At 43.2% G+C, this 20,797-nt stretch overlaps 1 protein-coding gene across 4 annotated transcripts in view; it reads right to left on the reverse strand.

Moving 5' to 3' along the window:
- The window catches only part of LOC105256369 (homeobox protein cut), a 136,879-nt gene that overhangs the window by 16,539 nt on the left and 99,543 nt on the right, over nt 1-20,797 (reverse strand). For all 4 annotated transcript variants that reach the window (XM_011266216.3, XM_011266215.3, XM_011266213.3 and 1 more), the window contains exon 4: nt 911-1,229. In XM_011266216.3, coding sequence (XP_011264518.2) covers nt 911-1,229 — 319 coding nt within the window. The remainder of the gene's footprint in view (nt 1-910; nt 1,230-20,797) is intronic.

A 20,797-nucleotide genomic window follows, 5' to 3' on the forward strand; every position in this document is an offset into this window, starting at 1 on the left:
AAGTAGATACACACAGAGAGAGCTGGAGGGAGAGAGAGAAAGAGAGAGAAACAGGAATGATAGCAGAGATAAACAGAAAGAAGAATAGAGACAAAAAGAAAGAGAGAGAGAGAGAGAGAAAGAAAAAGAGAGAAAGAAAGTGAGAGAAAGAGAGAGAGAGAAGAAAAAGAGAGAAAGAGACGGAGAGAACGATATAGAAAGAAAGAGAATCAGAGAAAAGTGCGAACACAATGGCAAGCAGGGTTATTTTTGTTGTTTTCTTTTTCGATAAGCTCCTTCAGTCATCCCTCGTTTATTCTATAGAAGCGTTCTTGCGTCCGCGTTGCGTGACTCGTGTCCTTTTCATTGTTACTCGATGATAAAGCCCGTCGACGGAGCCTCGAAGAGAGAGAGTCGGGGACCGAAGATCAGAGCGGTAACGCAAGAATCAGAAACGAGATCGTCGAGGTGTGACCGACCTACCAACATCTCGTTATTTTTCTTTTTCTGTTTTCATCAAACTTATATTTTTTTCAATTCGAAACAATCTCTAGCAGGGTGATATGTTTTTTTCCGCGTAAATATTACTATAAATTTTAATTTACTTGCTGTTGTATGTATTTTTCTGATTAGTATTATAAACTATATTTGAAGATGATATTTTTGAATATTTCTATATTGTTTTCAAAATTATTTTTGCTCGACAGTTTAATATATTAATTTAATTATATTATAATTTGCATTATTATATTTTTATAGCTATATTATTTGAAAATCGACTAATTCAAACTTTGCAAAATTTTATACTTTAAAATATTTATACATTTCTTCGAATCCTCTCTATATTCAAATTCTCCTAAAGTCAAATGCCTCGCCGATTTCCGTAAATTATATAACGATGCTGATTGAGATATATCGTTGGTTCACTTACCGAGTGCATCGGGTGTGTTAGAGGGTTTCAGATTCTCGGCTTGCTGAAGCGCCTTGAAGCGCTCCATAAAAAGATGCTCCAAGCTCTTTCCAGGTTCGCCAGTTGGTATCTGCGAGAGGTCGACTGACCTCAACACGCTAATTTCGCGCTTCAGGTCATCATAATCCCTCTGCCGTTCCAATTTGGTCTCCAGTCTGCTAATGTGCTGCCTGCGCACTTCGAGTTCCTCCTCGAGTCGCGCCGTTGCTTGCGCACTTGTTTCTTGAAGGCGTTGCAGACTCTGCTGTAGCCTAGACACCTCCTCGACCAACTGGTTAATCTGGAAAAAGCAACCGTCTTTGTAAAGAGTGTCTGAAATAAAATCAAATACGAATCAATCAAACGTATATAAATCGGTTACGAAATCTTAAACGTTAATATTCCTTAACGTGATGTCTCGCGCCGGTTATGTTTATTGAACGATATCGTCGATAAAATTTCCCGCATTAGGGAAGACATCGCGCGGTATAAATCACGGGAATTGCTACTTCCTGAAAACCGAGTACTTTCGCATCGCTCATCAGGAAATCGACTCGAAGCGATTAAATGGAGATGGAACGTAACTACATTATCATCGATGCAAATATAGAATCACATTTACGAGCTTCTCCCTCCTCCTTCGCGATTCGCTTCGAGCATCGTTTATCTGAAACCGAACCTAGTAAGGAGCTTACCAGAAGCTCTTTATTAATTTTATCGGGAATATATACGCGGAAATCAATAGCGAGCGTTTAAGAGAGGATAACTTTAAATCTTGGTGAGTCTCTGAATGTAATTACCGCGGATTAAATTACGTATAAAGTTTCAATCGGATCGATCGAATCGTTGAATTGTCATCCAATTATCGGTAATAATTTATGACATATGTCATCGGCCATCTCATCGTATTCATCATCGCATTAAATTTCATTATTGAAATTTAATGCGATAATGAATACGATTGCGCGACTGTCTTGTTCCTAATAGAATATATATAATATTGCAAAAATTTGCTTTACCTCGAGATCCGAAGATTATTTTAAAATTATTCATAATGGCTTCGCGTGGAAGATATATAATTCGAGGACAAATTTATAAGATAATTTCTTAATAATATTTTAAGAATTAAAAATACCATAAAAACCGTCAATTATATTGGTGAAAAAAAACTAAGTATAATTCATACGACAAAAAACTGATGACATTTATACTCGCGGTATCGCTCGCAGCGACGTATATACGAAGTACATTCGTCCCTCATTAATGCATCATCGATCCGCGCGTAATAATTACACCGTGCGACCGCAACGTCTTGTTTTTCCATCTTTATAACGAGGACAAATCTGGGATGTTGAAAGGATCGAGTAGCGAGATCGGCGGCAAAAAAATTATCGCGGCGAATAGAACGGTACAATCGCGTTGCCACTGCGCTGCAATCAATCGCAATGAATCGTGAGCACTCGAAACCTATCCACGTGTTCCGCGAGGGTTCACGTGGATGCATGCGCAGGAATACGATGTATGGAGGAAAGGGCAGACGATAGGGAGGAAGAGAGAAGGCCGATCAAAGGGGATTGGGGACGGGACGATTTTAAAGCCGAATGCGTTCGCACCGTGGTAACGCGCGCGGTGCAACGAGCTACGTGAACGAAATCGTATCAATTGTTTTTCCTCGCCGAGGCGCATCGCTTCGTTTCTCTCTTTCCGTGCTCCGGGGGTTAATTGAGAAGCAACGACTTCAATTTTGCAAAATTCACACCTCCGACAGCATCGCACACGTCGATATGCATCTTGCGAGCTTCTTCTGGCTAAACAAAATTTAATGAAAAATTCATTTTTCAATTTATCGTTGTTCGATTCGTTTTTTCGATTCGTTCTATTGTATTCAACGACAGTGTCGGATATAACCGTACGTATCGATTGAGTCTTTACAATTTAATGAAATTAACTACATTCCTCTGGCGCCTTGTAACCACATGACTCATCGCGGTAGTATAAAATCGAAGAGCCTTGACGCACGCGGTAAACTTGCACGTTTTTATTCGTTAGTTTATTTATCGGGGGTGGCTACCTGTCGATTGTCCTCCGTTTCACCCATAATCGATACGCGCTTACGTCCAGAAGTTTCATTTCCACTTGTATAGGTATAGGTATGTGTGTGTATGAGTGCGTGCTGCTGGGATGTCACATATATACGTAGTAATATACAGGTAAGAACTGACGCGGGTGTAGATAAGTACGCATTGACGTTCGATATGCCGTCAGGTAGAGAAAGGGTGGTTGCTGCCGGCGGGGGTGGCTTATATAGGGATAAGTTTCCGAAGTTGCCGCGATCGCTCGCAATAATGTCCGCCATTAACGGCGATGGGGTAGGTTATCGCCATGAGGGAAACCTGAAACGAAGGACAGGTGGAATTAACACCACGTCGATCGACGAACTTACGATAAATACGGCGTCGACCTGACGTTGTGTGTTTTTTTTTTTCACGTAACGGACACTCACCCCTCGGTATTCGGTGTTGTGGAAGGGCGGTTTATCGACTCCTCTTTTTTCTGTTTCTCTCGTGACTGTTTAACGATGCGAATAAAATGATGAATCAACGTTCACCAAGTAAAATGTGACTGTATATTTCTTCAATTAGCGAACTATGAGTGACGTTTTGAAGAGTGCAGAACCTACTTTAAATTTTCTTCTGATAGGTGTTTCATATGAAGGAAACGTTCGTGTGATATAATGCATTATACATATGTGCAAACTGTTCAGTTAGTTACATGTACAATATTATAATGTATTTTATTATTGCAATTATATATAAATTTTCGCAATACATATTTTAAAATTTATAGATTTTTATGTATATCAACTAACTTTACATATAAGTCATATTCCATTTTACATGAATTCTATAATGAAGCGACTAACAAATCTTTTAATCTTTCTGATATATATATATATATATATATATATATATATATACATATATAAATATACTATTTTTATAATGTTTCTCTTGCAAATAATTTTGCATCTCGCAATTAAGTTCTACAAAATCAAATTAACTTCTATTGATGACAAATCAATCATTTAATTAATATTGATTATAAAAGTAATAGTTAACTGTTGCATTATGTATAAAATTATAAATATTTATAAAAAATCAAAGTTAATAAAAATGCATGAAGAAACAATATTTAACAGTATTAATCAATTATTTTTTATTTCTGGTATCGCGAATAAAATTAAAGGAGATAAAGATCACGATAGAAAAACAAAAGCCAAGAATTATTGCCAGGAACGACGACAGGAGATGGCGCGTGAATGTTGGCAGATTTTCTACTTTGGAACAATGTCATCGGTAGAAGGAGAACCGCTCGTTAGCGAGATTCTCGGCTGCTGAGGGGCCGCACAAAGTCGGTGTGCGCGCGTAAGAGATGTACGTGTGGGGTAGTGACCAACGAGCAATCCTCAGCACGAAGGCGTCCAATCCGGGTAGCGAGGTGGGGAAAGGGGGTGAGTTGAAGCAAAAACAATCGGGGCTTGATCGATGGTCGCGAGGTACGACGACGAGGATGTGAAGGCGAGTCGGAAGACATGATCGGTCGTATGCAAATTAAAGCGGAGAACGGTGAGCTCCGAGGGCTGACTCGGTGGGAAGAAACGTAGGGTGCGAAGTCGAAGGGTACGGAGGGTGCGCGCAAAGGGTTGCCTGCGCGCGGTGGTGTCAAGCAAACTTGAAGTAGCCGCACGCGCGTCCGCATTGTTTCTTGACCGTCACCACCACCCTCCGCCGCCCCCTCCCGCCGCCCCCTTTTCACGATCCCGCGTGTCTCCTCCCTTCGCAGCCCCCTTAATCCTCCGCGATTTTTGCTATTTGCATTATATAGGCGTCGGCAGGCCTTTGTTTGTTGAGCTATTGATCACATTTTCTCCCGCGGTATAATCAATCTTCACGCATACACGTCTCCGCCGGCCTTTCTCATCCTTACGTGTGTATACGCACGTGTTTGCGCGCGCGTCCGCGCGCGAGTGTATGCACGGGACGCGGTGACTCGAGTAACGCGCGGCTCTCTCCGATATCCATACACCGTGGCACATTAGAACCCCTTTTCGTTATACGTACGTAGATTCGGTACAGGGACAAGATGGCCGTTTGCTTCGTATTAATTTCGTAGCCTGTCCACCAATGATGCGTCGGTACGAGATCGCCATGGCCGTCGAAACTCACGTTCTCGCTTTTCGTGGTTTCACGGCTCTCCCTTTCTCAACCCCTCCCTCCCCCTCCCCCTCTCCCCCCCGTCGTATTATCGTTTCCACGTGAACGACGAGAACGCAAATATAAATTGTCGTTTACGTTGGGATACTCTGATATCCCTTTGATCTATATCCATTACCTTGATGTATATCATTGATGGGGACAAACTTTGTAAAAATTAGACTTTAACGATTCATTTTATTTATTCGATTTATCCTCGGCATTAAATTAGGATGAGTAATTTGTCGGTGATCATTTTAAAAATTGAAGGAAAAAGATTATATTTAGACTAGAAAAATATCTTAGAGTGTACACAAAAAATAACGATCACTTTCAATTAAAATTAACAGTTGAGAATATAAATTTTAACATGTGTGGATCTCTATCATTATTGTGATTAATTAATTCTTGATTCGTCTATTACAAATTTCTTTGAAAATATGAAAGAAAAATAAAAATTATTTTATTATAGAAAACTTTTATATTGTGCAACAACAATAAAATATTTAAATGCATAAATATTTATAGAAATTTTGTTAATTGCATCTTAATCAGAATTAAATCTTTAAATCTTCTAAATTCAGTGAATCTTTTACGAGCTTTGTCATATTATTCGATTTCATTTTGTTATACTATTTATCACATAGAGAAAATTCGTAGATCACACGGACTTTTGCAAGATCTCTCGAGAACCGATATCAGCGTATCGTGGTAGGAAGATTCCATTTTTACATCTCGGGAGGAAAGATCGCCGATATCAACCCCTTTTGCGGCAAAGCACCCCTTTGGGCCGTAGAGAAGCTCTCTCCCATGGAGGTTCGCTCCTCTTCTCGCCACAGGAGAATGCCAATTAAAAGCCGAGGTCGGAAAGAAAGCCCAATCGATAGGAGGCGGCTTGCCTTCTTCTTTCTCGCTCTATCTCGCCGATTTTCATTCTCTTGCTCATTCTCCTTCCCTTTCACTCTGCCGACGCGGGTAGCTGAAGCAACCGAAGCGAAGGGTTGCCCAAACTGGGAAGTGGGAATTATGGGCAGGATTAATATGCAAGGACTGGATACGTGCGGTGGCAGGAGGTGGAGGAGACGGAGGAGTATAGGAGGAGGATGGGTTAGGGGCTGCAGGAGGGTGGCGAAGCAACAAAAGGGGTCGAAGGGGAAGTATGGATGGAGAGAAAGGGGCTTTCCGTTTTCTGTCTCCGTCAGCCCGACGTCGAGATAACTGGCTCGGTCATTCGTCCTCTCTCCGTCTTCGCCCGTATTTCTCTCGTTCTATCAGCTCGCATCTCATCCCCACCACACTCTCCTTACAGGATACACGGCTAACGGACACCCCTATCGATTTTACAACTCGATATATGTGAATACCCACTTGTCTAATGACTGATCGGGCTTCGAGCTCAACCCTTTCCCTCCCTCGAGCGTCCTCCCTCGAACCCCTTCGCGTTTCTGGCCGAGCTTCTCCGCCAGCCATCCTCCGCTGGTACGATACCACCCCACGGGAGATGGAGAATGAGAAAGGGGAAGAAGAGAGAGAGAAAGAGAGAGAGAGAGAGAGAGAAAGAGAAACGATAGAAGGAAGAGGGCGCGGAAGAGAGTTGAGGCCGAATGTATCTCGCCTCATTACACCGACTACGTGCCTTTGGCCAACATCTCGCGTTGCATCGACGCGCATACCCTCGCAAAAATCCGACAGAAAGAGCGCTTACCTACCCCACGCTTACCGCGACGTGATATCTGACTTTTTTACCGTAGGTGGAAAAAAATAGCGGAACACGGTCAACGACGATTTTCTCGTCTCATGAGATTCATTATCGTTTGCATGAAGACATCTTAATAGAAATGCAAACGCAAAAATGAAATATCAAACAGGAGAGATTGCAAAATAACCGATTATATTATATGATGCCTTTTCTTAAATTACATAACAAAATAATTAATTAATTGATTAAATAATAGTAATTTAAGTTTTTGGAATCTCGTGGTTGTAGCCTAAATATATTTTACAATAAAGTTTTCTGATCGTAATTATTCTTTATTGCATCAACAATATGACATTTGAAATCGCGCGTGAGAATGACGCGAATCAAGAATATTTTCAAGGAGATTGCCCGATAGAAGCGACCAAAGGCGAATGTTTACAAAAGCTACGCACGACGGCGTTGGCGACTCGCGAAGGGATGAGAAAGCGGCTGCTGGGGTAAGCGAAGGGAGGCGGATAAGAGGGGTGTCGCCGGTCGTAACGTACCACAGTTCGTACGGAGGGTAGAAGGCAAAATGTATGATATTTTATTTTAGCGTTCTTCTGGGCGCCGCTAGATAAGCCTCCGAGGATTTATGCTTATTACAAGCAAGCACCGGCGAGGGCACTCTTTGCCGAAACCGTCCTATACATACGGTGGTACGCGATCCTCCGGTTGCCACCCCCGTCGTCCCCACACCTTTTCTCGTCTCTCACCCTCGCACCTCCGATACACGCGGTTATGCGTAATATACATCAGATTATGAAAGCTAGTAATACCAGGTAGACTCGACCATGCGATATTGCCTTTATAATGGAACGACATCTCTTCACGCTCGGCTTAGTCATTCTGAACTACGGTATTGTTTTAAAAACTTGTATTGTCAGAAATGTATGTAGAGAATGCACGTAATGTATAAAGTCCGTTTGCATTTCTCCAATAGTGTTTTGAAAGGATATTGAAAATTATTACCATCCATTAATTACTTATAAAGCTTCACTAATCGTGTATAAATGTTCGTTGAAACGAGTAAAAATTAATAAAATAAATCGTGTCATTATTACAGAAGAGGTATCGATATCCATTAATACGCCGTGATGTGTGCCAATGTAGTATAAAAGGCTAATGAGAGAAGAATTAAATATATAGATCTAACACGCTCGTATGGATCTCTCAGCCGCATGAAGGAAACGATTGAATCGTTACGGGCATAAATTATTTCCACAGCTGACCTAATAATTCCTCGATGTTTACAAAGGATTTAGCCATCTTCGGCACCTGCGCTGCTATGATCCGCAATCGACCGGACGGCGGCCACGAAGAATTAATATTAACCGCGTTCGTCATTTCTCTCTCCCTTCTTCTGTCTCTCTCGTGCCTCTTTCCTCCTCCATCTCTCCTTCGCTCTGTACTTCTTCCTCTCTCTCTCTCCTCTCCTCTCCTCCTCCCTCTTTTCCCGACTCTTTCTCTGATTTGCATTACGAGGACTACGCGTTTATGAATACGTTCGCCCACCCACACTCGACTCGCGATGGCTCGGCAGAAGCCATATATTAGTCGGGGCATTCGCCGGAGAGAAATATTGAAACGAGAGAAACGAGCACGGACTGCCGGGCTAGAGATGGCAAGAAGAGGGACACTCTAAAGAGAAAGACGTCCGAGTCCGTATAACGTCCAGTGAAATTTGCAATAATCGTGTCCTTTTTTTCCTCCCTCGTTCGCTTGTCGAAAGAAACGATTAAAGATTCCGAGAGATATATATCACTTGCGTAAATCATTTTCTCGAGGCATCACTTTTCGAATGAGTTTATAAGAAACTTATTCCAAATAATGAGTCTCTATCGTAGAAATATAGGCTCAATTTAGATACTTTTAGGTATTTATTTCTTTCAAAATAAAGAGAAGACCAAATTTTTAATATCGATATTACGTTACGTGCAAAGTTAAACGAAAACTTTGGCACGGCTGACATATTCCGTCTGAAATCACTGACGCTCCATCGACGGCTATCGAAAGTGTCAACGTCGCCGGCTTACTCGCCGTCTGGGCGCGAACGGAGAAAACTCGCCAGAGGGGTCGCGTACAATCACACTCCCTCCCATTCGCGCAAGAGAGACAGAGAGATTATGAACGCGCGCGAGTGTTGCGAGGGTCGCGAATCGGACATTTATTTCGTAATCAGCAGCTTTCGAATCGCTGTCATTGTACGCGGCAGCGCTTATTGACAGAAATGCTCGATAGGAAATGCTCAGCCGCTGGTCCCTGACATTTATGCGGTGGCTCTTCCTCCTCGGTGGGTGATGGGTGGGCGGGCGATCTCGCTCGCGCGCGCACACGTGTTCGTGTGTCTGCGGATACGAAGGTGCGAGCGCTTAACACCGCACGATAGGTCGAATCGCGAAGGGTGAGCAACGATGAACAACCGCCGATCGGGCTGAAGCACACATTATTACCCATCCGGTAGTGACGTATATCGTTCGGGCGCGATTGTATGTGGGTGCGCGCACACACGCACCCACGCATACATGTCTCTATCCCTGGCTGCATTGTCGCGCTGGCTAATGAGAAAGTTGCGAGTTTCGCCATTCCGGGACGAGGTGGAATACGCTGTCGGGAAATACCGAAACCCCGATCGAAGGAGCGACTCCGAGACTCGCCGCGCGGTGGTGGTTTTCGCGAAAAGATAGGATCGGGGCGATTATCCGTTCGACGATTCTGCGGAACTACTCGATGGGAGCATTTGTGGAATGTTTCATACACGGATTATAATTCGCGTATAGCGATCTAGATTGAAATGAAAATTTTACTATGCTATCGACACATTTATCAAATCGATATTTGAACTCGCGATATTAATTATGAAAAAAAAAACAATGCGATTTGTAGGCTACAAAAATGGATTTATACGTGACACTAACGAGATACCGCGATTGGAAATAATGACTTATTCGACCGCGTCAGAACTTGAGACGGAGGCATTCAATCAACACGGATAGAGAGAAAGGAAGAGAAAGAGACAAAGAGAGAAGGACGCTCCTTCGCGCGGTCTAATTGGTGGAAGCGAAGGGAGAAACTTGAACGTAAAAACACCACGCGATATCGAACGTACGTGTCCGCCGGTGTATGGTTCCACGTATGATACGTGTCGTTACTCAACCCCTTCGGTCTTCTCCAACAGAAATCCCCTTTCCCCCCGATATATTGCGGGAGTCATCCCGGCTCTCCCCCGGTTTACCCCATCGCGGGGCCTGGCAATGCAAATCTCTTTTTCTCCGCACGCCTCGGTTTTATATGGTACCGTCTCTCCTCTCTCGCTCTGAACTTTTCCTCCCTTATGCGGTCGACCACTCTTTCCGCCTATCGTTTCTTCTCCTCCCTTTTCCCCCGTACTCTGTCGTTCCTTCGCCGCTGCCATCCTTTCGTACGTGTTCTCTCCTCCTCCTTTCTCTTTCTCGCCCTCTTTCCGCGCTTCTCTCTTTCTCCTTTCCGTTACCTTTTCTCCCTCACGGCTGCCTACCCTCTTCGTCTTCCTCATTTCCACCGCGCTACACCCCCGTCCTCCGGTCCCCCTTTCCACTCGGCAACACTGCCGACACCGCCACCGTCGCGGCCAATACAATCGCCGCCACGTTACCCTTCCTTCACGGCGTCGGTCGCCGCGTACCGGCTCTCTTTTTGTCATTGTGGCTTATTCGATATATTGTCTACGGTGGTTCGCGCGAAGGCGCGGCTGTCCCGAGGGCGCCGGCAGATATTAGAGACAAATGACGGCGGAAGAAAAAAATCGCATACGTAGAGCCGATCCTTGCACGCCGTCATCTAGGCATTTCGTATCAAGGGTGGACATTTGGACCTCGGCTGACACACAATGTACAATTATAACTGGATTCGGATAAGATACTTGCTGTATCATGAAATACATAAAAACGCAATCTTAATTATTTATTGTAAAATTAAATAAAAATATTGATCACTTATGAAATATTTTTCTTTTCCAACTCTTAGAGACTTCGAAACTTTCCGAAGAAAGACAATTTTAAATCAGGGGCGCGCATTTTTACCGCGGTCAATATTATCGCTTCTTGCTTATTACAAGCATTCGATGAGAATAGAAATCGTTCAGAATTCATTGTATAATTGACGTATTTGTATTTCCCGACGGTCTATGATTCAATATGCAAATTGGCAAGTTATAAGAACTTTAACCAATTCTTATCATGCCAATAAAATATCTTTGTCTCGCTACGAGAATTTTTTTTCATTCGTCGAGAAACTCAATATTTTTCTATCATAAACCATTTTTCCACTTATCATGTCCGATAAGGTCTCTAAGGTCCAACCGGCGAAGGGATCGATCTGGTCATTAAATAAGCCGTTTCGTAAGATAGCCGCGTATATCGCGGATATCGACAAAACTTTAGAGCGGCCGTATCAATCATCGTGACAATATTATTGCCGCCGACGTCACCCTTCCTTCGCGACACCGCGACACCGCGCACTGACTCTTTTTATTATTGTGGCTTATTCCATGCATTGTCCGTGGCGGTTCGTACGAAGGCGCGGCTGTCCCAGGGGCGCCGAGAGATATTGGAGACAAATGACACTGCAACAAATGCGTGGGCGAGAGACGACCCTACCGACACGAAACTCTCCCTGGTATGGAGTTATGGCCTTTGACTAATGTATCTGTTTTAAGAAATCGGACGCGCCTAATTGTATACGTTGTTCAAGCTACAGTTACATGCAGCGATAATGGTATATTATACTACTCACGTTGGTTTTGTTTCGATCAAAAACATTGTTTTTCGAATAAAACGAAATTTCTAATATTTCTAAATTTATTTGTAATTAATTACAAAAATATAAAATATTATATTTAAATAAGAAAAATGTCCAAGTAAAAATTTAACGTTTAAATATAAACATCACCATTTCGATGTAACGTTATTGTAACTTGTGTACCTAATGCAATCGCGTTGACAATTAAACGCTTCCGTACACTAATCCAACCCGAACAAAAAGAACATGAAACAGCAGTCGAGATCGGGAAAGGCAAGGAGCGAGGTTCTGCGTCGAGGGTAGCGGTGGGTGCTAAGAGGCACCTCGCACGCCGAATGTTGAATTTTATCACTGATGCGCGATCTCCCCCCAAGACTCTGTGGCGGCCCCGAAGAAGAGACGCGAGGGGTGTTGTTGCGGATAGGTTCGCTTCGACCGAGTCCGGAGATGGAGGCCATTCTCGAGTCGCGAGGAAAGGGGGCGCAACGCAAGCGGCACAGGCTAATGAACTTCTCATTGATTGGTTAAAATTTCGTTAATACTCTGACGTGTGCTTCCATGCCTCGCGCCGGTTCCTCCGCACCAACACAGATATCCGGCCGCGCAGACCGACCACCCCGACACAGCCTGGCAGCAGTTCTCTGTAACCCATTCCTCCTCCTGGTGGAAATTCACCTCCTCCACCCGCGCCTCCGCGGCTCCAACCGACCACCCTCGTCTCACTCTCAGAAGGGTGAATTTCGAAGGGTGGCTCCACGTTAGTTAGGCCTCTCCGCGGCGGTATAGCAGCAGGAACAGCGCCCACCACTACCACCATCACCATCACCTTTTATGACTGGTGGAAACTAACGAAATTTCCCTATCGGCGATCAATCCTCCTGCCGCTCGTGCGAGAACCCTTTTCATTGATCTGCCGGTCGCCTCCGCTGAGGTAGCGCAACCCCTTATCGTAACACCCTTCTGACCGAGCAACAGAGTCCCCTCTGAGCTCACTACCGCCAAAACTTCTCTCCGTCACTCCCGTCCTCGTGTTGTCGACTCTTTTTCTGTCTCACCCCTTGCTCTTGTACCCGTATATCCATCCCTCGGTTCACTCGAAATATTATCGTCGTCCGAGTGTGTCTCCCCAATACTCGATGAAGGATGGAGGAAGATGCAAAGAGAAAAGGGATGACCGCGAAAGAGAAAGAGAGAGAGAGAAAAGCAGAGAGAAGAGAGAGAAAAAGAGCCGGCTTCGACGGCAATGACGAATCTCTAATTTTAATATCGCTCCAGTTTGCTTTGAAGTGCCCTCGTTAAGCTGGACACACACAAGGAGGATCGACCGTACTGTCGGCCGCCCACGCGCGCGGATTTTTTATCCCGGCGGGACGTCAAACCCGGCTCGGTCGCACGTGTTGCGGACGCGGCTTAACCTCGGGAATCACGTGTCAGGGAAGGTCCGCTTATAACCATTACAGTTTAGCTCGTAGAATTCCTCCTGATCAAATAGTTAAGGTTCAACTGTATTCATTTCACCAAAAATAGAATAATAAATATCCAACTTTAAAATTGATTGTATATCCAAAATTTTGATTAAATAATTGTAAATGTTAAAGTAATATATTTCTTAATCACTATTGTTGTCATTAGAATTATTAGAAAAGATAAAAAGTATATTAATAGTCAAGATATTTAAAATTTACATGCAATGTTTAAATGTCTACGATGCAATAAATGTCAGATCGATATTAAATCGCTTGCTATTATAAAATTGGTTCTCATGTACAAAAAAGAAAGATTATATAATCTAATCAGTGATAAATTAATTATAATCATAATAGAAATTACTTCTTTTTACATCTTTCTTTTTGTATGCAATGTGTATATTTTTTTTAAATTTTATTATCTTTGCTTAAATCCGTCTACTGCTTCAACGCGATATCCTCTTTATACATATCGCGGGAGTTTGCAGCTTTAAAACGGAAAGTTCTTTCAGGCCGATGTTACCTATTCGCGGTTCGGAGAGTGCCGATAATCGCTAAATTAACTTTGAATACCTGACGCCGCGTAACCTTTCATCCGCCTGCGTAGACACGTTTTAACAACAAACTGATACCGCGAGGAGCGATATTCAATGCTCTTTTAGTAACGAGGATCGTGTATCAGCAAATCGTTGCTTCGAGTCTCTACCCTCGAGCTTCCCATAATTGCATATCGTACATTTTGAAATGTAGACAGATGCGTGCGCGGCTACCAATCCGTATGTAAGTGGGTTTTCTATGCTATCGTCAATTTTGCTCGTGTTGATTCTCTTCCATATAAATTGGCATTTGAATAATCGACGATAGTTAAAGTTATAATTTTTTATTTACATTTTTTTTTCAAAAAACATGTAATATAATATTATATGCAAATAAAATATGAATAATTAACCGCAAACATTTTATATAAATGACAACTAAATTTACATTCGTATTTTCTACGTCCTATTTCCGGAGCTCGTTTTAGGTCAAGGTTAACGCCGAGAATTTCACAGTCTTGAAACTCATTAAGTTCTTAAAACCTTGGAAGAAACTACAGTCGTGGCATTCTCTCTGATAAGCGTACAGTCGGGCTTCGAGAGGAACCGTGATACTACGGTGTAAGAGGGGAGCGAAGAATAACAAGAAGAAGGAGAGAAGAAGGTGGAAAGTGTAGAGACGCGCGTAATCCCTAACCACGGACAACGCCGAGAGCTGCAGAGAGACTGAAGGAAAGAGACAGAGGGAGAGAGACGCGAGAAAGAGGAAGAGGCGAATCTGCGCGGGAGGAACGAAAGGCGCTTTTGGAGGGACAGGGGGAGTGAAAGACGAAGAGGGAACGTGAAACGACAGGATGAGGCTACAGCGTGAGAAGGAACGCGGCGAAGGGTCGAAAGAAGTTTCTGACCTGCTTACGGTATATACGAGAGTCCGGGAGTTCCCGCTACTTCACAAGAGTTTCCGAAGTGGCAAAGCAGACACCACCTACCCTTTCTCTCTCACCCAGTCCTCCCTATTTCGCCCCCTTGTTCAACCTGTTATCCTCCCTTCAAGCGCCGTTGCATCTCTGCGCTCTATACATTCACCCTGCTTCTATTGCTGTGTTGAGGTGTTGCACGTTGTTTACCCCTTTGCGCGGGGCTTTACTTTCGTTTGACGGTGAAAGTGAACGGAGCTACGTCTCGTGGAGACTGCCACGTCGTTTAACTGGGACGCCGAACCGCAACTTCAATGCGTATACGTGCGCGTGTATACCGTGTGTATGTATGCGCGTGTCCGAGTTTACATCTTTGAAAATTGTCGAAATCCGTGACGTACGTTACGTTTGCATCGAGATATATTTTTGAAGAAAATAGCAAAACAATAAGCATGAAAAAATTCAACATTATGGAAGCCAAGATATTACTTTCGTGATTAAAACACGCTCACTTGAAACAACTCCGAATCGATTATATTCTATCAGACTTTATGTCTCCATTTATATAAAGCCTAATCTTTCGATTCATAGCGCCTCGAAACAGATTACGCTGCATTATGTCTAGCCTTACCTCCTTCTCTTTGTATATTCATCGTCTATAAACGCCATATCGATTAGTCGGTGTCTTAAAACTCTGCTGTTTCTCGAACAAAGAAAAAAAATTTAAAGTCGTTCGACAACACAAAAGACTCGCGGACAAGGTGTATTCGCGCGGCATCGTCGATCACTGCCTCGATCTCAGATTATTATCGCAATTAATTTCTACCAGGTTCGCGCATCGAAGAAGGTAACGCGCGGCTCGAACTGGAGCGTATTGGCCGTGTTGAGCGATGATTAATTAGAGACGGCAGACGCGGGACACGCGACTTTTAGCAGGTTTTGCATCGATCAACCGACCAGCCTCTATCGATGAGTTATCGTCTTTGCCTTCCTTCGTATCTTACTTTATAGCTTCGCAGATTATCCATTATGTACTCAAGACTCTCGTCTTATTCGCAACGTTTAATTCACGTACAATTTTGCGTAAATCATGTAATCGAAATAACGTGCGTCCTAAAGTTTAAAAAAGAAGCTTTAGAAATACATTTTTTTCAATTAACACATTGTACATATTTTCTTCTATACAAATTGCAAATATTTCTATTGTAATATATGAGAATATTATTATTACGAAGTATTATTATTAAGAAATGATATATAGCCAGACGAAGATATCCTTGTTCTCGTCACCGTGAGGATATCGAGGCTACCTCCAATCTCACGGCCATCTAAGAAGCCAATCGAGGACGATTAAATCGGCCATAGCGCGAAAGCTCTCCACCATCGAAACCGATCGCAGTGGCGACGTTCCTGATCACTCAGTGAATGAGAGCCAAGCAAGTCAGAAGCCCGCATCGGAGCTTTCGCTTGTACCTAGGCTACACGTGGCGGGAGGGGGAGGAGAAGAAGAGGGTGGATGAGGATGTGGGTGGCAGGGAGGCAGAAGTGGTGGTGGCGGTCGCGCTATGGTGGTGGTAAAAGGAAGAAGGTGAGGGGTGGGTGAGAGAATGAGAATGAGATGAGGCGAGAGACAAGGCCGAGTGCGAGAGAAAGGAAACGCGGGAGAGGATGCGAGAGGTATAGGAGGTACTAGGCGCCTGTAGTCTCATCTCGCTCGGTATCTTACGCCGATACCGAGCTCTCGCTCCGTTCTAACCCTTTGCCGGGCGATTCATCCATCCCCTTCTCTCTTTATTTGAGTATAATTATTGATTATTGGACGACGGAAGGCCGGCTACTCTAGGACGTAGAGGAGGTAGGGTTGGTGTAGGTACCAACGTTCGAGAGGGTTGGCTGGAGGTTGAAGAACGGTAGGAGGGTGATTAAGCTATATGCCTGGCATATCCCACCCCTTGGTATCACCCTTTCCTCCACCCCCTCCCCCCGCGTATCCCTCGCGCGCGTCCTCCTGCTACGTTCGCCTTTCACTCACCCCTTCTTGCCCGCCATCCGTTCTTCCGATACCACGGGGCCGCTGTCTCTCTCGGTCTTTCTATACTGACAATTAGACTGATAGGTATATCTTAGTCTGCTATCGATTTGATTCCACCCTATCGTGTAGGGTGCACCCGCACACCCGGGCAAAATTTACATCGTGTATGCTACAACGACGTCGATCGCGATGCCGTCCTACAGCAGCCGCCCTCACCCGCTCTCTTCTCAACCCGCCTGCCACCCACCCACCTCCCGCCAACCTTCTCTCGCACTCGTCCGTGTCCACCCCTCCGCCTTTGAATCCCCCTTCGAAGCAGCCTTCGATTATAACCAAAGCCCCCGCGCGCTACATCCGTATAGCGCCAATACATCCGCCTTCCAAGGGGTTGATTAGTGCATTACCACTCAAACTCGTTTTACCGTCGTCCCCCTGAGGAAGCATCGTCCCGATTGACAAGAGAATCCCGCATTTCGAAGCGTCCGATATCAGTCCGCATGAAAATCCGCGAATCTTTATTCTTTTTTTCGACCGCCCTTCGTCTTCGTCGTCTCGAAATATTTCTCAGAAATGAAGTTTTCGCAAACCCGATTACCGACATGAGAATCGATAATTGTAGTATTAATTATGAAGCTTGTATACTTGCTCGGAATATCAGCAAATCTGCGATTAATTTCTAATTGCGCGCATATAGTCCATCCGCTAAATCTTTCAACTCATTAACTGACACTCGCACGTGGTCTTACCTGTAACAAAAAAAAACGAAACACACGTGATTAATCTTTATTATCATGGGATCTTATTATCATATATCGAATAAACTAACCAGTATAAATATCAAACGTAAAACTTAAGATATGACAATTATAATTTTAAATTCGAAATTATAACTTGTTAGTACGATATTGTAATATATTTAATTTGATAATCATATATTGTATAAATGGTTATATCGCCAATAAGACATATCATTATATTATTTTTAAATATATATATCTTTAGAATGATTTCTAATCAGAAATGTGTTTCTATATCGCAATAGTGTAAAAGCTAGAAGCGAGTACGAGAGACAAGCACTTACGATCATATAAATTCGTACCGTTATATCGCTTGACTGTCGATTATTAAAATCCGAATCTCGAAAGCTGGTATTGACGCTTGCCCGCTCACATGCATTCTATTAATTGTCAAATAATTAACGAAGTTAATCGACAGTTCGATGAGTGTCGACGAGTTTCAGCCTACAAAATCACCCTATGCCCCCGCATTACCCCCTCCTTCCTTCCCTCTCTCTCTCTCTCTTTCTGTCATGGAGACATCACCTTCATATCATTATATGACGCCTCCCCTATCATGTGGACATCACCTTTATATCATTATATGATGCCACTAATGAAATTTTCATAGGGTCGAAATATCGATGCGTCGACCTGGATGAGTTGTATCGGTCTATCAATCACCCATTCGTATGCATCAGATACGGTACAGGTTGTATCAGAAGTCGTGCAGATTCTCTTATTTAAAAATATTCTCATTTAAAAATATCAATTTTTCAGAAGAAAGGAAAAAAGAGAAAAAAAAAATAAAAGTATTATTTTTTATTATTCATGAATTTTTAACATTACATGTTTGTGCAAAATTAAAATTAAAATTTAAAAATTAATTTTAATTTTTTACAAAATTAAAATTAATCATGTGCTTTCATAATATTATAATTTTGTTAAAAAAATTTCTATATTCATTAAAAAAATCTATCATTTTCTCGCAGTAAAAACCAAACGCCCTGTACATAATATATATGTATCGCTCATCACCCCCTGCAACGAATCCGATCGTGCACGCACTATAGAATATAATTGACATCCGTCCGCCCTATAAACGAGTGTGTCCAGTCGCTGTCAGACAAAGTCGATGCTGTTGATTTTTCGGGGCCGTCGAACTGTACGTCGTCTGCCTATTTGATTCGTAAAAATAAAAGGAATAAGGAAAAGGTAGATGCCTGATGAGTTGTAGAGGCTCGCGTTCGAACGAATCGGAGAACGACCGAAGATTGCGCGATAACGAAAACGCGAGCACGTAAATGTTGGCGATGCGAGTTTCGCACGAGATTATATGAATAATTCGAAAAATATTTGCGATATTTTATACGTATATAAAAATTATCGATACACATTAATTCGTGGTTTTATTCAACGCGAGTGTTATTTTGTATAAAAAAATATACGAAATAAGACAAAATTTTGCAAAATTAGAAAAATAATAATTAGAAAAAAATATATTTCGATTTTTAAATATATAACTCGAAATTTCTCCATAGATATTAGAGAAACTTTTCTCGTCCAGTGTTCTCGAGCTAAAAATACAATACAATACAAACAAACGATCGATTATTTATATACGAAAATAGAAACAAGGCGCACATCCTTCAGGTACAATCTCACGATCTGCAGAGACGTTAATCTCGCCAACGGGAGGATTTTATCGCCTGCAACCCCCAAGTGACACGCGGTTCGTCGTAAAAATCTCAGATGCCCCCTGGGCAGGTGAACGCGCCAGGGCGAAGCGGTAAACGTTACCGGCTAATCCTGTGTGTAATGCAACACACACGTATGCGTATACATAAGCACGTAACCACGCACGCGCGTGCACACGCGTGCTCGGTTATTACTCCGTGAATGATAGTCGCCTGGCGAACGACGGTAGGGGAATGTACCTTAGGCGGGCGTCGGTTAATGGGCTTCGGCTCGTGTGAGTGAGCCTCCTGTTACACCAACACGTCGTTGACGGGCTTGTAAACCCATAAAGAAATTTGATAATAAATAGAGTGTCTCGGCGTCGCTCGCGCGCCGTTTTTATCAGCTTGCTACGAGCGAACCGGAGAAATTACGCTCGTACGGTCGTGTGTGTGTTGCTTGAATTTATAATGCTTGGAGCTATAAAAAAGAGGAAGGAAGAAACGGCGCCTGGTTGGCTTTGCGTCGCGTGTACACACGTGATCACGTCCGTACGTGTAAAGCGGAAAGCACTAAGAGAAGAGAGGAAATTCGAAAAAGAGAAAAATGGAGATTGAAAGAGAGAGTGAGAAAAATAGGAGGAGAAAGAAAGCTATACGATATCGCGTATCATGTACATATGTACGTGGCATATATGACGGAAAACTAAACAAAATCACATCCACGTGGCCAAGTTTTATGATCGCAAGCTGATTTCAGAGGAGGGCGAAACGCGCGTGCTCTCTTCTCACGCATGGCAAAAGCAAATAAATAGTTCGTTAAATTGCGCTACATGTGTGTACACGCGCGATTGCGTAAATATGGCATTTCGTAACAAAGCTCTTGGTCTCGTCTATGTTTTGCTACAAGAAACAAGTGCCGATCGCAATTGCATAATCGCGCTAGATGAAATACCGGAGATCGGACAATCTCGGTAGAGCTTGTCAAATACATTGCGAAACGAATAGGAGCTTTCTCGAGCAAGTAGCCCCTCGGGGAAGCAAGCGGCCGAATGAGATTTCCGATATCGACATTAGCGGATTCTGGAAGTATCTTGGAAGGATTAAAGCCGGTCGAACCGCCGTTAATCGATAACGGCAACATCTATTCGCGACGTTTCCCTCGGTGATAAACCCTTCGAGCGCGGGCGAAGCGTTTAAATTACATTCACGGCGATGTATACGGAAATCGCAGAATTTAAGCTGGCAATTTTTACAAATGATCGATATGATTATAAAATAAAAATCTTACGTAGAACGAAGCATTCATAAAGTTCTCGCATTAATAAAGTTTCGCGCTAATGAATGCTCTACTGCCAAATTATTGCTCGGGCGAAGGGGAAGCGAGGGGAAGACGAGCGAAGAAAAGATAAAATAGAAAAATTGACCGTTACGACGATAGATTATACGAAGAATAATAATGCAGGCTGTGTGGCAAACGCTTGGTGGTGTATCGACAAGCGAACAGCTATCGAGTGTCCCTCAATAATGAACACTTAGCGCGTACCTCGGTGCCCGAGCAAGTGCTTAAAGCGCGTTAACGTGAGCCACGAGTGATTGATCGCGGTATAGCGAGCATGATAGACGTAGAGAAAGAGAGTATGAGCATCGAGAAATGATCGGAGAAAGACGGCGGTATCGACGTGCGTTAGTTGGC

The sequence above is a fragment of the Camponotus floridanus genome, unplaced genomic scaffold (assembly GCF_003227725.1).
Source record: "Camponotus floridanus strain SB8 unplaced genomic scaffold, Cflo_v7.5 scaffold25, whole genome shotgun sequence".
Lineage (NCBI taxonomy): Eukaryota > Metazoa > Arthropoda > Insecta > Hymenoptera > Formicidae > Camponotus > Camponotus floridanus.